Source organism: Carcharhinus amblyrhynchos, chromosome 1 (genome assembly GCF_965287045.1).
Source record: "Carcharhinus amblyrhynchos chromosome 1, sCarAmb.v2.hapA, whole genome shotgun sequence".
Classification (NCBI taxonomy): Eukaryota; Metazoa; Chordata; class Chondrichthyes; order Carcharhiniformes; family Carcharhinidae; genus Carcharhinus; species Carcharhinus amblyrhynchos.
Genome location: NC_137324.1, coordinates 115,051,142 through 115,071,538, shown reverse-complemented (window position 1 = coordinate 115,071,538; position 20,397 = coordinate 115,051,142). Strand labels below are relative to the sequence as shown.

At 42.9% G+C, this 20,397-nt stretch overlaps 1 protein-coding gene across 3 annotated transcripts in view; it reads right to left on the bottom strand.

The window, feature by feature from the left end:
- The window catches only part of prdm5 (PR domain containing 5), a 274,967-nt gene that overhangs the window by 218,647 nt on the left and 35,923 nt on the right, over positions 1 to 20,397 (bottom strand). For all 3 annotated transcript variants that reach the window (XM_080199169.1, XM_080199189.1, XM_080199178.1), the window contains exons 4-7: positions 16,745 to 16,913; positions 15,019 to 15,193; positions 703 to 795; positions 307 to 428 (exon numbers count right to left, since the gene is read on the bottom strand). In XM_080199169.1, coding sequence (XP_080055295.1) covers positions 307 to 428; positions 703 to 795; positions 15,019 to 15,193; positions 16,745 to 16,913 — 559 coding nt within the window. The remainder of the gene's footprint in view (positions 1 to 306; positions 429 to 702; positions 796 to 15,018; positions 15,194 to 16,744; positions 16,914 to 20,397) is intronic.

Below are 20,397 nucleotides of genomic sequence, written 5' to 3'. Positions count from 1 at the left end.
TACTCTGAAATTCACCCTAAAAATAAACAGACCAAATCCAGGAGTGTGCAACAAAAGCATCCCAGGATGGAGGACATACTTCTCCATATCCCGCAATGCATGGGGTTGAAGTCACAAATAAAAAACTACATTGTCAGGTTGAATCCTTGAACGTAAACTACAATCAAGTGATTGTAATATACTCCTTTATAAGCACAAGCAAAAATCTCAAAATCAAGCTGTACATTTTTGTATATCCTCTAACCTATCAATATTACCACAAGTCAGAGAGTTTAGATCATTCTCTCCTTTAGTCAGTGATCTTACCTGCGTGCACATTCTCCTTGTGTTTCTTCAAGGCATCTTTGCTTTTGAATCTTTTCCCACAGCTATCAGCCTTGCAAACAAACCTGGCATCCCCTTTGCAGGCTTCCTTATGCTGCTCAAAACTGCGGTAGAGATTTGGTAAGAACCACAATGTGATAAGAACGTAGCGTCTTTCTATTGCATGCAGACCAGGTTAATACATGCTTCACAGCAGCAGTCTCTGACTTCCATCATGCTTTGCCCAATCAGGGTAGGGTAGAAGCTGGACAGGTGTTACTTTTTGTATTTTGGGTTTTAATTTGCATGCAAGCAGCCAAGATTGAAAAGCAACCCGCCGTGGAAAACTGAAACAATTGAACGGGTTATAAAATGGGCAAATGTGATTCAATACAAAACCTTGACTCAGAGCTGAAGGAGATGTTACAAACAGAACACTGATGGCCTCGAGCAGTGTCGCCGGCAAGAACATTTTCAGTACACTGTAGAACGCTACAAGCAAATAAACATATACAAAAACTTAATAGAACAAAATGGTTATCGAATCAGATATGCCACTTAAGCACACAACAGCATTTAATATAAAATCAAGTCAATACAGCAGCCAAATTTTGCATCAACATTTATTTTAACCACACAATTTACAAATTGGAAAAAAAAACTTTATTTATCCGGAAATGACTTCAAAATTGCCTCATTTCACCTGAAAGTTCTCTCCAATATGCTACCAGAAACATTAAATGATTGAAGGTATCAGGGAATCAAGTCCAGTAAAAGAGTGGACAGAGGAATTTAAAATAAGCAGATAAATGTTTGGATGATACTATTTCTGTGATATAATTTCAGGGCAAATATTAATTAATGTGCAATTAAATAATACCTAAAGTTGATATCTGAATCCTCCACCCTGGAATGATTCCAAAGCCAAATAATAATTAATTTGGGCATCAGAATGGGTGATGGTAAAATAATAGTTATTCAATGGGATACGTTTATCTCAAACCTTCCAAACCACCACAACATCAGCTCACATCATTAAGGACATCTGGAAGGGTTGCTGTCTACATACAAGCAATTAGATGTATTTTTAAAAATAATGACAACATCAAAGCAGATTGGTTACATTTGCCAACATAGTTTACAGCATAAATAGACAGAGGAAATCAGTGAATTTCATAAATATGCAATTTATATGACCCACTTGCTCAACTTATTTCCAGCTTCATTAGTTGTGAATTTTTACTTGTAGCATTCAAATGTTTTTGCACATCTTCCATTTCTTTCACGTTTGATAAAATCTTTCAGAATCCAAGAACACGAGGGTCAGAACCTTCCAGAACTCCGCACCCCCCCCCGCCTCCCCACACACTTCTTCATGTTCCGCCAAAGTCAATGGCAATTTGCATGACGCCCCCCATCCCACTGCCAAAGAACCCATGGGAGGAGTCCACTTTGGCACACATGGATGATCCACTGGTAGGAAGGGTTGGAAAATCCCACCTTAGTTTTTCAGACTGATGAAAGCAAGGATGCAATCTATTAGGTGTGACCAAATAGGCTGCATACAACAAAATTATAAAAATTAGGGACTTCACTTGTGCAGTGTATGCTTCTCGTTTACAATGATACCCATGCACACATATCCTTTGTTTGTCCCTGAATGAGTGCAATTGCAAGAAACTCAACACTCTCCAGGGCCACACAGTCCCCTTGATTGACACCTCATTCACAAGCCTCAACTTCCACATTCACTACCATCTATGTTCCATTGCTGCAGTGCACCTTTTCTACAACAGAACTGAAACAACTTGCCAAGCTTCTACAGCATCAGCTCCCAAAATCTTAAATCATAATTAGCTTATATTGGTTTATTTAACCAAATTTATTAAAACTGACAACCAGAGTGGAATATACACACACGCGCCCACAAAGGTGCAGACCTGAACAAAGTCAACTCCAGAATTCTACAGGAAACCACCTAAATTCAAACAGCCACAACATTCACAGAATCTCTCCACTGCAGGAGGAGGCAATTTAGCCCATCAAGCCAGCACCGACAACAATCCCACCCAGGGCCTATTCCCACAACTCCACAGATCTACCCTCTTAATCCCCCTGTCACCAAGGTCAATTTATCATGGCCAATCAACCTAACCCGCACATCTTTGGGCTATGGGAGGAAATCGGAGCACCCGGAGGAAACCCACATAGGCACGGGGAGAACGTGCAAATTCCACACAGTCACCCGAGGCTAGAATTGAACCTCGGGTCCCTGGAGCCGTGAGGCTGCAGTGCATTTAACAACCTATGTACCAAAGACATGCAAAGAACATTATTGTATTTTCTGTTAAATATTTTCTTTGACACAAGGAAACCAATCAACAAATAAATGCATTTAAATTGGAAAAAGCATTTATGAGGAAAAAAGGTTTTAAAATCTTGTTACGAACACCTAAGGGGGCTGAATTGAAGGGGAACCAACTCACTCCTCCTCACCCAGTTGTAATAGGACCTGAGTTTTGCAGGTCTGATAGTCCCGCAGACTTCAGTTAAAAACAAAATAGCTGGTAAAATGAGGCCAAATAGTTTCATTCTAAATGAGCAGCAGCAGCAGCTGAGCGGGAATATTACTCGAGTAGTGTTTCAGAGACTCTGGAGATATACAAGTTCAAATCCAATCACAGCAACGAAAGAATTTAATTCAACTAATTAAGCTGGAGTGGAACATTAGTCCCATTGATCATCGTGAAACTATCAGATTGTCGTTAAAAAACCATCTGGTTCACACATGTCCTTAAGGAAAATAAATCTGCATCCTTACTTTGTTTGTCCTTCAGTATGGTTGACTTTTAAGTAGTCTTTAGAATGGAGCAAGGCACTCAGTTGTAGGTGACTCAAGGGCAATTAGGAATGAGCAATAAATGTTGACCTTCCCAGTGGCACCCAAACCCAAAGAATGAATATTTTAAAAAACGCTACTTCTCACTAGAGGATTAATTTCCCCACTCCATCAGTTTGGGAAGATACGATACAAGTTTCAGATTTGAATGATTTTTAATGCTTCTATCAGTTCTCTTCTAAAAGGTTAACCAGAAGTTAGTGAATGAAGCTTTTTCGGTACTCCTCCACAGACATTTTTTGGAGCAGTAGCACAGATTCCATATAATCCCTACAGTGCAAAAGGATGCCATGCAGCTCATCAAGTCTGCACAGAATATCCCACCCAAGCTCAGCCCCATAATGCCACTAACCTACCTAACCTGCACATTTTTGGACACTAAAAGGGACAATTTAGCATGGCTAATCCACCTAAACTGCAAACCTTTGGTGTGGGGGAGGAAATTGGAACACCCAGAGGAAACCCACACAGATACAGAGAACACACACAAACAGTCACCCAAAGCCGGAATCAAAACCAGGTTCCGGGCTTTGAGACAGCAGTGCTAACCACTGGGCCATCATTTAGGTACGTTGACCAAAATGTTAGCAGTCTCCAGCTGCCACCAACAGAGGCAGAGTCACCAGCAGGATAACAGGGTGCCACATCAGAATGGCTCCCCATTGGTATCCTGCTGCCAAGATAGCTTCACAGCCACGGGCTGAAATGGATTGGTTGTCCACTCTAACGGAGGCAAGCAGCCAATCTGCATAATTGAGATCTACTTGGGGCAATTGAGCTGGTTGTTAGCATCCCCCACACTTCAGGTGCAGGAAACCAGCTTCACTTCAGATCACCAAGGCCTTTTTAATCTTGGCCATCCAGAAGTACACATAATACTTTACTTCTCCAAGGTCTGCAATCAGCCTCAGCAGCATCCATTTCTCCCAGTGGGGCTGCCAAGGCATCAAAGTTGTCAGCCCACTGATTGGACCTCCAATTAAGAGGCCACCTCCGGAGTCAATCCTATTGCAAGCAATTGTGGGCCCAGAGCCACCATTTGGTCCCAATATTGTTAAGATTTAGCCCATCTAGAGCATGTCATGTCACTATAATTTATTTATCCATCTGAAAGGAGTAATAAGAGTTCTAAGTAGAATCCATGCACTGAAGATTAGTTCAACAATTAACTGATCAGCTAAAATTAACTGTGATTTATCCAAAATTAAACGCTCTCAAATTCTATGGATTATCTCTGTGCCATTGCTCACCATTAAGAACAGGAAAACTTTGCTTCCTAAACTGTAGTTAAGATTAGTAAGAAGCATCTGTCACACATGCCTTCAGGGGACATACTTTACTTTTCAAGCAGCTTAATTAGAAATGGAAAAGGAATTATCAGTTCTGTCAAATCGGTGCTCTCTGAAGGGAGATGTCTGTTTCTAAAAGGGTGGTCTGTCTGCTAAATTCATCAAGCCAATAAAAGCCATAAACTGTAACCCCACACTTCCGCTTTCCAAAGGTCTTTGTCACTAGCCACACTATTACTCCCCAGAGACAAATTTACCTACTTCAGAATGTTATAGGACAGGCAGCCAATCGGCCTATTGTGCTCATGCCCATTCTCTGCAAGAACAAATCAGCTAGCCATTCCCCTGCCTTTTCATTGTTGGCCTGCATATCGTTTTCCTTCACGTGCCTGTCCAATTACCTTACAAAATCCACAACTGAATCTGGCGACATTCTAAGCCGTGCATTCGAGATCCTAACCGCACCTTGCATCAAAAGCTTTTTCCTCATGTCGACATTGTTCTCTTGCCATTCACCTCAGATCTGGATCTTCTGTTTCTTGATCCTTCCACCAATGGGAACAGTTTATCTTGCCATCTACTCTGCCCAGCCCCCACATTATTTCAAACACTGCTATCAAATCTCCAATCAACCTTCTCTTCTTGGAGGAGCAGCCCTAGTTCCTCTGATCAATGCACAAAACTGTTATCCCTGCAAAAATTTATGTAAATATTTCTTGCATCCTTTTTTAATGCCTTCACATCCTTCCTATACTGTGAATCGCAGAATTGAACACATTTCTGCAATTGCAATGTTGCAACAATTACAAAGACTCGCAACCCCTTTGCTCTTGTACTGTATTTCTCCACTTATAGAACCAAATGGGCCCATCAGCCTTTTTAAATACTTTCTCAACCTGCCTTACTACCTTCAGTGATTTGTACACATATGCCCGTTCCTGCAACTCCTTTAGAATCATACCTTTTAGTTTCTTGCCTCTCCTCATTCTTCAAACCAAAATGTATCATCACACTTCTTAACATCAAATTTCATCTATTGCATTCCTAACCATCCTACCAACTTGTCTATGGTGTCTTGAAGTCCATCATCACTTCCAAAGTCTGTGATCTGCAAATGTTGAAGTTATGCCCCATACAGCCAAGTCTAGGTATAGTGCCAATCCCAAGGACTTCACTGTATACCTTTCTCTAACTCACTATTATTTTTTTTCTGTCATTCAGGCACTGGTGTATCCATACAGTCAGCCTCTCTTTAATTCCATGGGCTTCGAATTTGCTCATAAGCCTGTTTTGTGGCAGCTTTGGAAAGTCCATGTACATCACCCTCTTAAACCCTCCCTGTCACCTCATCAAAAAACTCAACCAAGGAGATTAAACATGACCTGTCTTTAACAAATCCATGCTGGCTTTCCTTAATTTATCTATGCCTGTCTAAGTAACTGGTAATGATATCATTTCTAAAAATTTGTCACCATCAAGGTTAAACTGATGAGTCTCTTTTTGCACCCAATTTTCAAACAGGTGTGCCATTTGGGTGGGGGGTGGGGGGGGGGGGCGGGGCGGGCGGTGTGTGTGTGTGGGTGTGTGGAGAGGTGTTGGAAAATTATGGACAGTACCTCCAGAACACTCACCCTTACTTTACTCAGATGCATCCCATCAGATCCTGGTGAAGATTAACTTTTTAATTACAGCCAGGCTTTCTATTTATAACCTCTATCAATTATTAGCCCATCTGTAGCTCAAATGCCTCCTCTTTCATTATGACTTTGGCACTACTATTTTCCCTTGGTAAAGGAAGATATTTTCAACAATGCCCTTGACTCATGCGCAAATCTCTTTTTTTTGGTCCCAACCCCCCTTCTACTGTTTGTGCACCTGTAGAAAACTTTTGGGTTGATCAATTAAGCTAGCTGCCAGTCTTTCTCCATACTATCTCTTTACTCACATTGTTCCTTTCTCACATCCCTTCTGAACTTTCTACATTCAGCTTGGCAAAGTGGTTAGCACTACTGCCTCACAGCACCAGGGACCCAGGTTCAATTCCCAGCTTGGGTCACTGTCTGTGTGGAGTTTGCATGTTCTCCCCGTGTCTGCGTGGGTTTCCTCTAGATGCTCTGGTTTACAAAGAACAAAGAACAACAAAGAACAACCCAGCACGGGAAACAGGCCCTTCGGCCCAACGAGCCCGCGCCGCCGCATCGCCCTACACCTATCCTACCCTGCATGTCTACGAATGGGACCCTACTCAGTCAGATTCAGGGAAGAAATAGTGTCAATTTGGTGGAAACCAATTAGCCTAAGAGCACATCTTTGGGGTGTGGGAGGAAACCGGAGCGCCCGGAGGAAACCCACGCAGCCACAGGGAGAATGCGCAAACTCCCACAGACACAGGCCCAAATCCATGTATCTGCACAGCTAGCAGTGCTAGTCACTGAGCTGTGGTGGAGCCCGTCTATCGGTCCAGGATCAAGCACACACACCGACATGAAGTACTAGGCCACTCCTGGACTTCCAAGAGCAGCCCACGCACAACCCGCCGTGTGCATGCCCCTCGCTTGACACGAGGTGGACCTCCACCTGTGGAATAAAGACAAAACATATTAGTTATACAGCCTGCCCTTCCGGTGTCTCCCGAGGTTTACCCTATTTAATAGCCCCTACCATATCCCTCCATTCCCGTTTCACTCATATGCCTATCTAACTGCATCTTAAACGAGTCCAACGTGCCTGCCTCCACCACCCTACTCGGTAGCGCATTCCAGACCCCCACAACTCTCTGTGTAAAGAACCTTCCTCTTACCTCCAAATTATACCTCCCCCCCCTCACCCTTAATTGATGACCTCTTGTGTTCGTACCCAGTCTAGGGAGCAGTCTCTCACTATTAACTCTATCTATTCCCTTCAGTATCTTATATACCTCTATCATGTCCCCTCTCAATCTCCTTCTTTCCAAGGAGAATAGCCCCAGTCTCTTCAGTCTCTCCTCGTAACCCAGTCCCCCCATGCCAGGCAACATCCTGGTAAACCTCCTCTGCACCCTTTCCAGAGACTCCACGTCCTTCCGGTAATAAGGTGACCAGAACTGGACGCAGTACTCCAAATGCGGTCTAACCAACGTTCTGTATAACTGAAGCATTAGACGGCAGCTTTTATACTCTAAGCCCCTTCCTATAAAGGCTAACATCCCATAAGCCTTCCTAACAACGTTCTCCACTTGTGACACAACCTTCATGGATTTGTGGACCTGCACTCCCAGGTCTCTCTGTACATCTATACTCCTAATCGGCCTACCTTTTATCACATAACTCCTCTCTGCATTATTCCTTCCAAAATGCATCACCTCGCATTTGTCAGGATTAAATGCCATCTGCCACCTATCTGCCCACTGCACCAACCTATCTATATCCTGTTGTATCACCTGACAATCCAGTTCTGTACCCGCCAACCCTGCCATCTTGGTGTCATCAGCAAACTTGCTGATCACACCACCTACTCCCTCTTCTAAGTCATTTATGTAGACTACAAAGAGGAGAGGTCCCAGTACCGAGCCCTGCGGCACACCACTGGTCACTGGCCTCCAGCCCGACAAGGTACCCTCCACAACTACCCTCTGTCTTCTATTTCCCAACCAGTTTTCAATCCACCTAACTGCCTGGCCTCGTATCCCATGCGCCTTAACCTTTTCTACCAGCCTACCGTGAGGGACTTTGTCAAACGCCTTACTGAAATCCATGTAGATGACATCAACGGCTCTCCCATCGTCAACCGTTCTTGTCACCTCCTCAAAGAATTCCACCAGATTCGTAAGGCAAGACCTCCCTCTAACAAAGCCATGTTGCGTATCCCTAATCAGATCGCAACGCTCCAAATGCTCATACATCCTACCCCTAAGTATTTTTTCCATTAACTTCCCTACCACCGACGTCAAACTCACTGGCCTATAATTCCCAGGGTTATCCCTACTACCTTTTTTGAACAACGGGACCACATTTGCTACCCTCCAGTCTTCTGGGACCTCACCTGTGTCCAAAGAAGAGACAAAGATGTGCGCCAGAGGCCCAGCAATTTCATCTTTCGCCTCCCTAAGCAGCCTGGGATAAATACCATCAGGCCCCGGAGCTTTATCCGTCCTTACGCTACCTAAAAGCCCTAGCACTTCCTCTCTCGTAATAACTATATCCTGCAACTGAACCTCCGCTCCCTCCAAGAGACCGCACGATTCCGAACCCCTCTCCTTCGTGAATACCGACGCAAAGTATTCATTCAGGAGCTCCCCCATTCCCTCCGACTCAATACACAACTCTCCACTCTTGTCCCTAAGAGGACCAATTTTCCCTCTAACTACTCTCTTGCCTCTAATATAGGAATAAAATGCCTTAGGATTATCCTTAATCCTACCGGCCAAAGCCATCTCATGTCCTCTCTTCGCCCTTCTAATTCCCCTTTTTAGCTCCCTCCTACTCTCTCTATATTCCTCCAGCGCACACTCCGTACCCATTTGTTTTGACCTATCATACGCCTCCCTCTTCTTCCTAACCAAGTCTTCAATATCCCCCGTAATCCACGGCTCTCTAATCCTACCTTTCCCATCCTTTCGCTTAACCGGAACAAACCTCCCCTGCAACCATTTCATTTTGTCCCTAAAAGCCTCCCACTTGCCAACCGTGGACTTGCCAGCTAACAGTCCCTCCCAGTCAGTTTGCTGCAGCTCCCTCCTAATCCTGCCATAGCTCGCCTTTCCCCAGTTCAGCACACTTCCGCTTGGACGGCACTCGTCCCTTTCCATTTTTATCCTAAAGTAGACGGACTTGTGGTCACTGTTCGCCACATGTTCGCCTACCTCTACCTCACCCACCTGCCCTGGCTCGTTTCCCAACACTAAATCCAGTATAGCCCCTCCCCTAGTCGGGCAAGTTACATACTGTTCTAGCGACCCTTCCATAACACATTTCACAAACTCCTCTCCCTCCGTACCCCCAGCTCTAGGCCCCCTCCAATTCACTCCGGGAAAATTAAAATCACCCACTACAACCACTCTATTCTTTCTGCACCTGTCCAAAATGCCCCTGCAAATTCCCTCCTCCACTGACTTTGGGCTGTTGGGTGGCCTATAGTACACCCCTAGCAGTGTGATCTCTCCCTTTTTATTCCTCAACTCCACCCACAGCGACTCAATCCCTATCTCTTCCATATCGCCCTCCCTCTGCACTATTGTGATGTTTTCCGTGACTAACAGTGCCACCCCTCCACCTCTCTTCAACCCTCCTCTGTCACACCTAAAACACCTGTACCCAGGAACATTCAGCTGCCAGTCCTGCCCTTCCCGTAACCACGTCTCCGTTACAGCCACCACATCCAACTGCCTCACAAACATCAAGGCCCTAAGCTCATCCGTTTTCCCTGCCACACTCCTAGCATTGAAACAGACACAGTTCAACCCACAAACGTCCCTCGGAACCACCTTCTCCCTTATAATTTTCCTTTCACCCGTCTCTCTCCCAGCCACCTCCCCACCCCCCCTCCCTATTAGTTTAAATCATTCCTGAACACCCCAGCTAACCTCCCTGCTAAGACACTAGTCCCCCTCCCGTTCAAATCCTCCCCACCCCTCCTGTACAGTTGCCTTTCTCTCCTAAACACCTCCCAATGATCTACATAAGTAAACCCCTCTACCCTACACCAGTCCCTCAACCATGCATTCAACTGCATGATCTCGTCATTCTTAGCCCTGCTCATACTGGGCAGCAACCCAGACAGTGCCACCCTAGAGGTCCTGCCCTTTAGTTTGGCCCCCAACTCCCTAAATTGCCTACGGACCTCTCCCCTACTCCTCCTTCCTATATCCCCTTCCCCTACGTGTACTATGACCTCTGCCTGGGTCCCCTCCCCTTTCAAAATTCCCTCTACCCTTTCCATTATATCTTTTACCCCTGCTCCAGGGAGGCAGACCACCATCTTGGAGTCGCGCCCTTGCCCACAGAACCTCCTATCAATCCCACACTCCAAAAGACATGCTAGTTAGGTGCATTGGCCATGCTAAATTCTGCCTCAAGCGTATCAGAACAGGCTCTGGAGTGTGGCGACTAGGGGATTTTCATAGTAACTTCACTGCAGTGTTAATGTAACACACTAATAAATAAACTTTTTCTGGCTCTCACTTGAGTTATCAACCTGACATCTGACATACTCATCCTTTCTATGTTTTGCTTTGTCATTCAGAGAGATCTGACTTTGGTTCCCCTATATTTCCCCTTTCTTGGGAGTATACCTCAACTGTTCCCGAACCATCACCTCTTTCTATTTTTGCCTGCTAATTTTTGATTCCAATTTACTTCAACTGGATATACTCTCACCCTACTGAAATGCCTGTTAACTTTATTGAAAATGAACATTAAAAAGATGCACAAAAACTTTGAGGTGTTTAAATGGGGGCGGGGGTTGAGCTGATATAATGTGATGTACAAGATCACAAAAATTTAAACTGTTCCCCTGTGTGCTTTATGGTAAGAGTAACTGGAGATAAAAGAGCTGAGGTTGTGAAGGGATTCCATTGGTCTCCCAACTCCATGGAATTTCAGTCCAACGATGATTTGTCTTAATTGTTTAAAGCAGCAAATAAGGGACTAAATAAATATTTTGAATGGTTGTCATAATTAAGTAATAATAAACTTCACCCCACTGATAATAACTTGGTTTAATCTGGTCTTTAAAGGACGTGTTAACTTCTGAGTTAAATGGGTGTTGACTCAAGATGTTCTCACATTTGACACTATGCCAATAACATTATCTGCCCCTATTCTGTGTAGTCAGCATTTATATTTAGAATTGATAAATTAGAGTAATTCCAAGTACTTACCTACTGGTAATGCACTCCTAATTTATTTGTAACCAAGAAAAACAATCAAGAGAAAAAGCGACAGGTTATCATGCATGCACTTGGATTCTTATGGTCAAATGAATTTCTTATGAAGTTTAGGGTTCTTTTAATGTTTTGGTGAATTTTCTAAAGCCCTTTATCTAAACTGCCGGTCCCAAAATATTTATTTACATCTTTCTCCACCAATTTAAATTGGAGATAGAAGCAAAACTCAAAAAAAAGTAACCTTGTACTTACTTTTATTTGACTGCAGCACAACACACACAGCGCTTCGCTTAAAAAGTATGACCACAGTTGTGAAATGGGAAGATAAGGGCCGCAACAGGGGAGTGATGGCTGCAACAGGAGTCCAGGCCTCTGACTCATTCTGAAACAGAATGTTTAACAAGCGGACAAAGGGGGCAGAATTTTCCTGTCCCACTTGCCACAGGAATCATAGTGGGTGGGGAGGCAGACTGTGCAGAGGTCTGTTGATCTTGGGCAGGATTTTCCGGTTTTGAGGTGAGTGCAGCCGGAAAACCTCACCCGAGGAGTTTCCCATTGTAATTGCGACAGAATGAGCCGTATACCTCTGTCACGCACTCACGAATGTGTCAGCGCCACACTACAGCTCCCAGCCCCATCTGAGTTGGCTGCTGTCATGTTGTGGCCCTTGGCTCAATCCAGTCCAACTGATAGCCCTGATAAGTACGAATTCCAAGGGGTGGGAGAAGCGCAATCAAGTGCAGCTGTTTGAAATGCTCTTTGTCGATTCCATCAATGTTGGCCCTGGAGGGCTTCTCCTTCCCACCACCTTGACTCAACAAAGCCTATTCCACCTCAACGAGGCTCCTTTTGAACAATCAGAACTAGGAAAAGGACCAATGACAGATTATGCTAAAAGGCATGGTTCGGCCGTTACTGTTGCCCATACCCCACACCCTGAATGCTGCGCTGTAATGGGAAGGGGTCATTTGCCACTCAAGCTTCAATGGAAATGTGGCAAACTCAGCCCATACTCAACTCTGGGTGAGAGGCCTGATCTGTAAACCTCACATGTCTGTTTATATGACCTCCCCATGGAAGGGGAATTTTGGGAACTGATGTACTGATTGATTACAGAGCTGTAGTTGATAACAACACTGCTTCTGGTCTATTTTCTCAGCTAATAGGGAGAAGGGTGCTAACGATATATCAGACATATATTCAATTTTCATGATTAAGAAATCATTACCCCATTATCTTTAAAGCCACAATAACATGGGTGATGCAATCAAAGCACAATCACTAGCCGATGCTCGTCACAGGCAAGTATGATTGTGGACAAATGACAGGGGTGCTCCGGTTTCCTCCCACAGTCTGAAAGACATGCTGATTAGGTGCATTGTCCATGCTAAATTCTCCCTCAGTGTACCCAAACAGGCACCGGAGTGTGGCAACTGGGGCATTTTCACAGTAATTTCATTAGTGTTAATGTAAGCCTGATTGTGACAGTAATAAATAAACTTAAATGTTCCTCCTCACACATCCATGAATCTTTACCCTATCCCTGAAGAATTGAGTCAGTGACACAATTCAAACTCTCCTTCAGCTGGGGTATAGTTAGATATTTGCAAACAACTCACCTATTTGGTCTGTAAAAGGTTAACCATCAATTACTTCAAGCTTAACTGTGTAACACCAGCTTGGTTCCTGGCCATGAGGGAAACATGATGTAGAGATGCTGGCGTTGGACTGTGGTAACACCAAGTTAAAGTCCAACAGATTTATTTGGTAGCACAAGCCACAAGCTTTTGGAGCACTGCCCCTTCATCAGTGAGCGAGAGTTCTGTTCACAAACAGAGCATATATAGAAACAAACTCAATTTACAAGATAATGGTTGGAATGCAAGTCTTGACAGGTAATCAAGTCTTAAAGGTACAGATAGTGAGTGGAGAGAGACCTAAGCACAGGTTAAAGAGATATGTGTTGTCTCCAGCCAGGACAGTTAGTGAAATTTTGCAAGCTCAGGCAAGTCATGGGGTTTACGGATAGTGTGAAATGAACCCAAGATCCCGGTTGAGGCCGTCCTCCTGCATGCGGAACTTGGCTATCAGTCTCTGCTCAGCGATTCTGTGTTGTTCCACACACGAGGACAGCCTCAACCAGGATCTTGGGTTCATGTCATACTATCTGTAACCTCCACGACTTGCCTGGGTTTGCAAAACTCTAACTGTCCTGGCTGGAGTCAATACCCATCTCTTTAACCTGTGCTTAACCCTCTCTCCACTTATATTGTCTGTACCTTTAAGACTTGATTACCTATAAAGATTCACATTCCAACCATTACTTTGTAAATTGAGTTTGTGTGTTTATATGCCCCGTTTGTGAACAGAACTCCCACTCACCTGTTGAAGGGGCAGCGCTCCAAAAGCTTGTGGCTTGCGTTACCAAATAAACCTGTTGGACTTTAAGCTGGTGTTGTGAGATTTCTTAATGAGGGAATCGCCAATGCTTTCGTCACAGATACTAACTGGATCTAAGTAATCTTCGACTCTGCATTCAAATGGATTCTGGAGTTTTCCATTTAAGAATAAAAATCAGTACAAGTTTTTACTTGAGTGCCAGAGCTACACTTGGACAAGGTTACCTCAAAGAATTCATAATGGTTCGCCATTATGCATTTCATAAATGCATAGCACAGGCACTCAGAGAACTTGACACTGGAGCGTTTGTTTCAGTGCGTGGATGTTTCAGTACCAATTGCATTTGGCCACCACCACAGTGGACAAACATTTAGTCCTCCTTGAAGAACTACTGACCACACTCTCCAATGGTCTTAAAGTCAACCTGCACAAGCTCAGTTGTGGAGAGAATGAGTCACTTTTCCAGGACTACCTATCCAACTGGCAAGAAAAGCCCCACAGAGCCACAAGGTAGAAGTTACCTTGTGGATGCTTCTTCCTATTACGAAGGAGACACTCCACTCATTCCTGGGACTGGCAGAATACCAAACAATTTTCATCCCAAAATTTACACAGAGATGGCAAACCACTGTTTGAGCTGCTGAAAGGAAATAATTGCAGTATTTGGCCTCAATGAACAGAGCAAACCTTAACACAGAAGTTACACGGTGTCACGTAGGCAACTTCCTCAGTGACTTGAAATCGGACTGAACTCTTCCACCTCGGAGATAGGTACAACCAACCAGTGTATCACTGCCATTCTTGATCAGGAATGAACAGGTAGCCTACGACTGATTGCTGATGCCTCAGATCAATGGAGGACCTAAGAGAGCTTATATTCCATGTAAGTGAAATCTACTTGAGACCTTTTTGGCAGTGTGTTAATTCACATGTCACCGAACTGCAACACCTGATTATACGTTCTCCCTGTTTGCCACTTGTTCATGAATCAAGGGGACATACTGGGTGTCCTCCAACGGATCAGCAAATAGACTCTGGTATTGTTAGAGGAGGAGTCATCAATATGACACAACAACTGAATACGCTTCTACGACATGAGATAGGAAATTGTGCCTGCGTTGCACCATTTTGGTGAGATCCCAGTTCCCCAAAGATGGTGCCCAAGACTTATCAAACATTTTACCATCGGTTATTTATCATCTTTATTAATACCTTTGCTCTATTTGATAATTTTATGGAAGCCTGGATTTTAGTGTGGTACTTACTGTCTCTGCAAGGCCTGCTTGACAGGGAACTTCTTGCCACAATTTCTACACTTGAATTCTTTTTCTTCACTTGGCTTTTGGTGCAGAGACTGCAAATGCTCAGCCAAGATGTCCTGGCTTCGAAAACTGCTCTCACACTGTGGGCAAGCATAGCCTTCTTTATCACTCACTATTTCTAGGAAGATATAAAGCACATGGTTACGTTTGTGGCATGAACAACATACCCATATTTATGCTATATTTCAATACTGTACACAAATATCTATAATTGCTATTTGTATTCAAATAAAAGAATTAATTTGAGGCAATATATGATTAGATTTTAACACAGCAACACAGTCAGCTATAGTTATCTTTATTAAGAAAACAGCATCCCCACATCATAACTATCCACTCTAATTAATCAGGCTGTTTGGCAGTTAGTAGACTCCATTTTGTTTCTACCTTGGTCTAAATTTCTAGTTCCATACAATCTGTCTTCTGTCTACAAAATTGCTGTCCTGAAATCAAGATTTATCTCTCACTGCAAATTTCTAACTCAACCAGAAACTCAAACTTGAATTCCTTATATTGCTCAGGCATTCTTTTCTCCTTTTTGTCCAAGGTTTCCAGTGATGCTATAACCAAATCAGAACTTGTGGTTTTGCCTAACCTTTTCCAATTTTCTACGTCCTGCAACTTCATTTTCTAACAGAATCATCCCTACAGTACAGGAGACATTACGACCCATCAAGTCTGCACCATCAGAGAGAGGGGGTCAGCACGAGAGGGACAGAGAGAGAGAGAGAGAGAGGCAGCACGAGAGAGAGAGAGAGAGAGAGACAGAGACAGAAAAAGAGGCAGCACGGAGAGAGACAGAGAAAAAGAGGCAGCATGAAAGAGAGAAAGGGGCAGCATGGAGAAAGAGAGAGAGAAAAAGAGACAGCACAAGAGAGAGAGAGAGCACGAGAGAGAGAGAGAGAGAGAGAGAGAGCACAAGAGACAGACAGACAGCACAAGAGAGAGAGAAAAAGAGGCAGCACAAGAGAGAGAGAGAGAGAGAGAGGCAGCACGAAAGAGAGAGAGAGGAGCAGCACAAGGGGGAGCCCGGGTGGGGCAGGCTATGGCCTGAGATTGTGTCTGAGAGAGAGAGAGAGAGAGAGAGAGAGAGAGAGAGAGAGAGTGAGTGAGAGAGAGAGTGTGTGTGTGTGTGTGTGTGTGTGTGTGTGTGTGTGTGTGAGATATCTGATGCAACTAAGGGCATGCTTGTTTGCAGACGCAAATGTGTGTGCTGCTAAGAGCCACATTTTGGCATCTCTTAAGTAACTTACAATGGAGTTAGAGGCCTACCACACAGATGTAGAGCATTGTCTTCTCTGTTCAACTATTCTCAAAACTCAGTGTAAGGAGATCACATTTATAGATGACAGTGTGCAGTGCTGTGGAATCTCCGTGGATAATTGCCTCAGAAATGGTCTAATTGGTAATATGTATTAAGCACCTGGATAACCTGTGTTAGGTCAGGAGAGTGTAATAAGCCAAAACTTAATCCTGTCTTCTCCATCTTTCATACAAATATGCTTCACGAGGCAGACTAATTATCACTCATTTTCTAGTAGTAATTATACAGCAGTGAGGTGTGCAAAACCAAAAATGATCCAAGTCACAAGGTTATCATAGATCAAGCACAGTATCTCAAAATGGGACACATTGATGTTGATTTGTGTAAATAGCTCATGCCAAGTACCTTTTTCACCGGATGGCTGTATATCTTTGGAATTTTCTTCATCTTTGACGACTACTTCCTCCTCCTCGTCTTCCTCTATTTCCTCCATCTCACTATCTAGGTAACCAATCAGTAACTCATTGTCTGTTTCAATATCATCCACAGCTAAATAGAAGATATTTTCTCCTTCCTAAAAGCAATGGGGAAATGAGTTGAGTTGTTATTTTGATTAGATGTTGCTCAGAGTTACTGCACTTCATAGCTGCTTGCCTTAAACACTACTAAAATCATTTGAACGAAGGGGAATGAGAGCTCCACACTAATTGGGCTGAAATTGATCTGCGTTTGGTACAGGGGAGAACTGGGTTACATTATTGTCTGCTGACAAATTGTGACATGCATATTTGAACCATATCCATGGTTCTGATTTTGCCCACAATAGTTTGAAACCATAATATGCATAACACTTGAAGAAGTAAATATTCAGGAATGGATCATATCTACACCACATTTAAAGCAACAGTTGTTCAAATTAAAGTGTTTATACAGAGAGTGATGAGATCTTATAGAAAATACTTACAAAGGATTTTGAAAATTGAGTCAATTTTGCAAATCTTCCAGTTATCACACCGCATTCACAAACTTCAGCGGCTGAATAATGGAGCAAATACACCAAGGTGACACTGCCTAAGGGGATTGTCTCTATGTGAGTGCAATCAGACTGTTCGTGACATACTGCAGACAAACTAGTCTCTACCCAAGATTTTCTACACATATAAAACAAAAGTTTGGAGATTTATTTCTCCCACGTTTCTAACAATTTATCAAAAATATTAACAGGGTCACAAACAAGAGTGGGATAATGGATTATTGAAGGTTCGTCCTTAACCACATGTATAACATTCCCCTTCTTCATACATCTTCCTTCTCATTTGCAACTCAGATGGAAATCATAGAAACTAGAAGCAGGAGTAGCCCATTCAGCCCTTCGAGTCTGCTCCACCATTCATTTTGATCATGGCTGATCATCAAAATCAATATCCTGATCCCCCTGCCCTCCATATCCCTTTAGCTACAAGAGCTATATCTAATTTCTCCTTGCAATCAGACAACGTTTCAGCCTCAACTACATTCTGTGGTAGTGAATTCCACACATCCACCATCTTCTGGGAGAAGAGGTTTCTCTTCACCTCAGTTCTAAAAAGTTTACCCCTCATCCTCAATCTATGGCCCCTTAGTTCTGGACACCCCCACCATTGGGAAAATTCTTTCTCAATCTATCGTGTTAGAACTTTACAAATTTCTACGAGATCCCCTCTCACCCTTCTAAACTCTAGTGAGTGTAATCGTAACCAACTTAGTCTCGTCTCATATGACAGACATGCCATCCCATTTTTAAAAAATTTCTCACTGATGTGTCAGCAGTTGGGCTGAACGAACAAATGCCTTCCCACACACTGAGCAGATGAACAGTTTCTCCCCAGTGTGGCTGCTGCACCGGTGAGCTTCCAGTTCACTTTGATAATGGAACCCCTTCCCACAGTCCCCATATTTCCTCAGCTTCTCTCCACAGTGACTGTGTTTGTGGATCAATAGATGATTGGCTGAAGCTTCGTCCACTCACTGAACACGTGTACAGTTTCTCCCCATTGTGAACGGTGCTTTTTCCTTCCATGTTCAAAATCTGATGATATCCAGGTTGTGATAAATTGGGCAACTCAGTCTGATCTTGATGTGATATTTGGTTTCAGTTTCCCAAATGCCAGTCCTCTCCTTCTAATACACATTTACGTCAATGGTATGAAACGCATCATGTGAGCATCAAACTGTTTTGATGTACTTCACTTGAGAGATTTACTTGCCAAACTCTTTTTTTAAACCAACAGGACATCTAATGGTCTAATAACCAAAATCCATTTGAAATGTTCAATCCAAGGCTACACTCAAAAAGATAATCATGCAAGTATTGTGACTGAACCTAAACCACAAACCACTTGGTGGGTTTTGTTTTTACACACTAAATACAATGATAGTATTATATCTGGTTCAACCCCTCTTCCACCCCACAAAAAAAAACATGTTATCTTCTTCAAAATTGGATGGAAGGGAATGGTGGGCTCTGTTAATATTGCAGTCTACATCCATCAACAATTCTACCCTTCACAAACACAAACCAGCACCAAAATGAAACTTACATTGCCATTTTAATTTCAAAATCAATGTATTTATTTAATGAGGACAACTAAGACATATATATGAAATTAGAGAGTTCTGTAATTGCCTCACTTGGAGCACAATACCTTTCACCAGAGGTTAAAGAGACAACAATGAAAGACCATTTAGAACATGGCTGCTGGGTCTATGTTCCTTTTGTAAACTAACTCCATAAAATTGCTATTTTTAATGTCTCCAAACGGTTTTGAAAACAGGAAAACTAATGAGTAGCAGAAATGTGAAGAAATGAGTAGCACCATGATACAGGAGGAACAAAAATTGTGTTCCTGAAACTAACATTTTTCAATGAGAGTGCCATTATAAGCAATTACTGTCTAAGTTTAACAAACTATTTTTACTTTCATTAATGTACTCAAATGACAATCTTATGGATTGTAGTCGCTTCTGTACTATCAAGAGATAAGTGGTGATCAAGCAATGTCAACAGGAGTGGTAGAGGGCAACCTCAGCCATCTGCAGTGACACTTTAATGCAGTAGGTATACTGGTGTGATACAAGGATCACAGCTTTAGGGAATGGCTGCATTTGGAATCAGCAAATACACAGAAGTCTGGAATACCACTCAATAAATGACCAAAGTTTAAAACTGCATGCCTTTTTGCTATAAAATGGGCACCTTGCAACTACAAGAGGATCTATATTACCAAAGCATATGTGGACATGTTTTCCACTTGAGACGACTGTGGTGAATTACGTTATACTATAATGGGACTACACTATAATGGAGACCACATCTTTGGCGAGACCACGTTAAAATGAGGTTGTTTCAAAAGAGACAAGTCAGTAGCCAGAATAACAAAGCAAACAAGGCAATCAATTTAAAATTTAAGTTTTACTTCTTCTGGAACAGAAATACAAATACAGATGTACAATCAACAATTGTTGAACAAATGGATGTGTGTTGAAGATATCAGTAATTGTCATCTGGTCATAATTACTCCTCACATCTGCCCCTGCTAGTTGCTCTGTAGTTGTGTCACATTTGCAACGGTTGATTTGTCATTGTTTTCCAATTGATGGCAGTGACTGGTTCTCGGCGCCATTGTTATCATCTTCTTCAGGTAGCTGAATACCTTGAGAATTTAAACCTGTTGGCCAGTGTTTTGATTATCTGCAATTGTCACGTTCGTAGCACTTCAACATCGATACTCAACCACACATTGATGCATTCAGTGTTGAAATGGATTCCAAGTATGGCCCTGGCATTTTTTTAGTTTGTGGGCTAGAATCCATTGTGGTCCACAATGTGTTTCTCACTTACAAGTATTTCTTCTTTAGCAAAGTCTTCACATCCTTCACGACATCACTGTTGCATTATATTTCAAGTATAGTGCCTAGTGTCTCTCTTCAGGAAGTTTTTATATAATCGATTATCACTTCTTGCCAGGTATTGGCACACACGTAAATTCCTCCTTTCATGTTGAGTTTCTTCAGGTGAC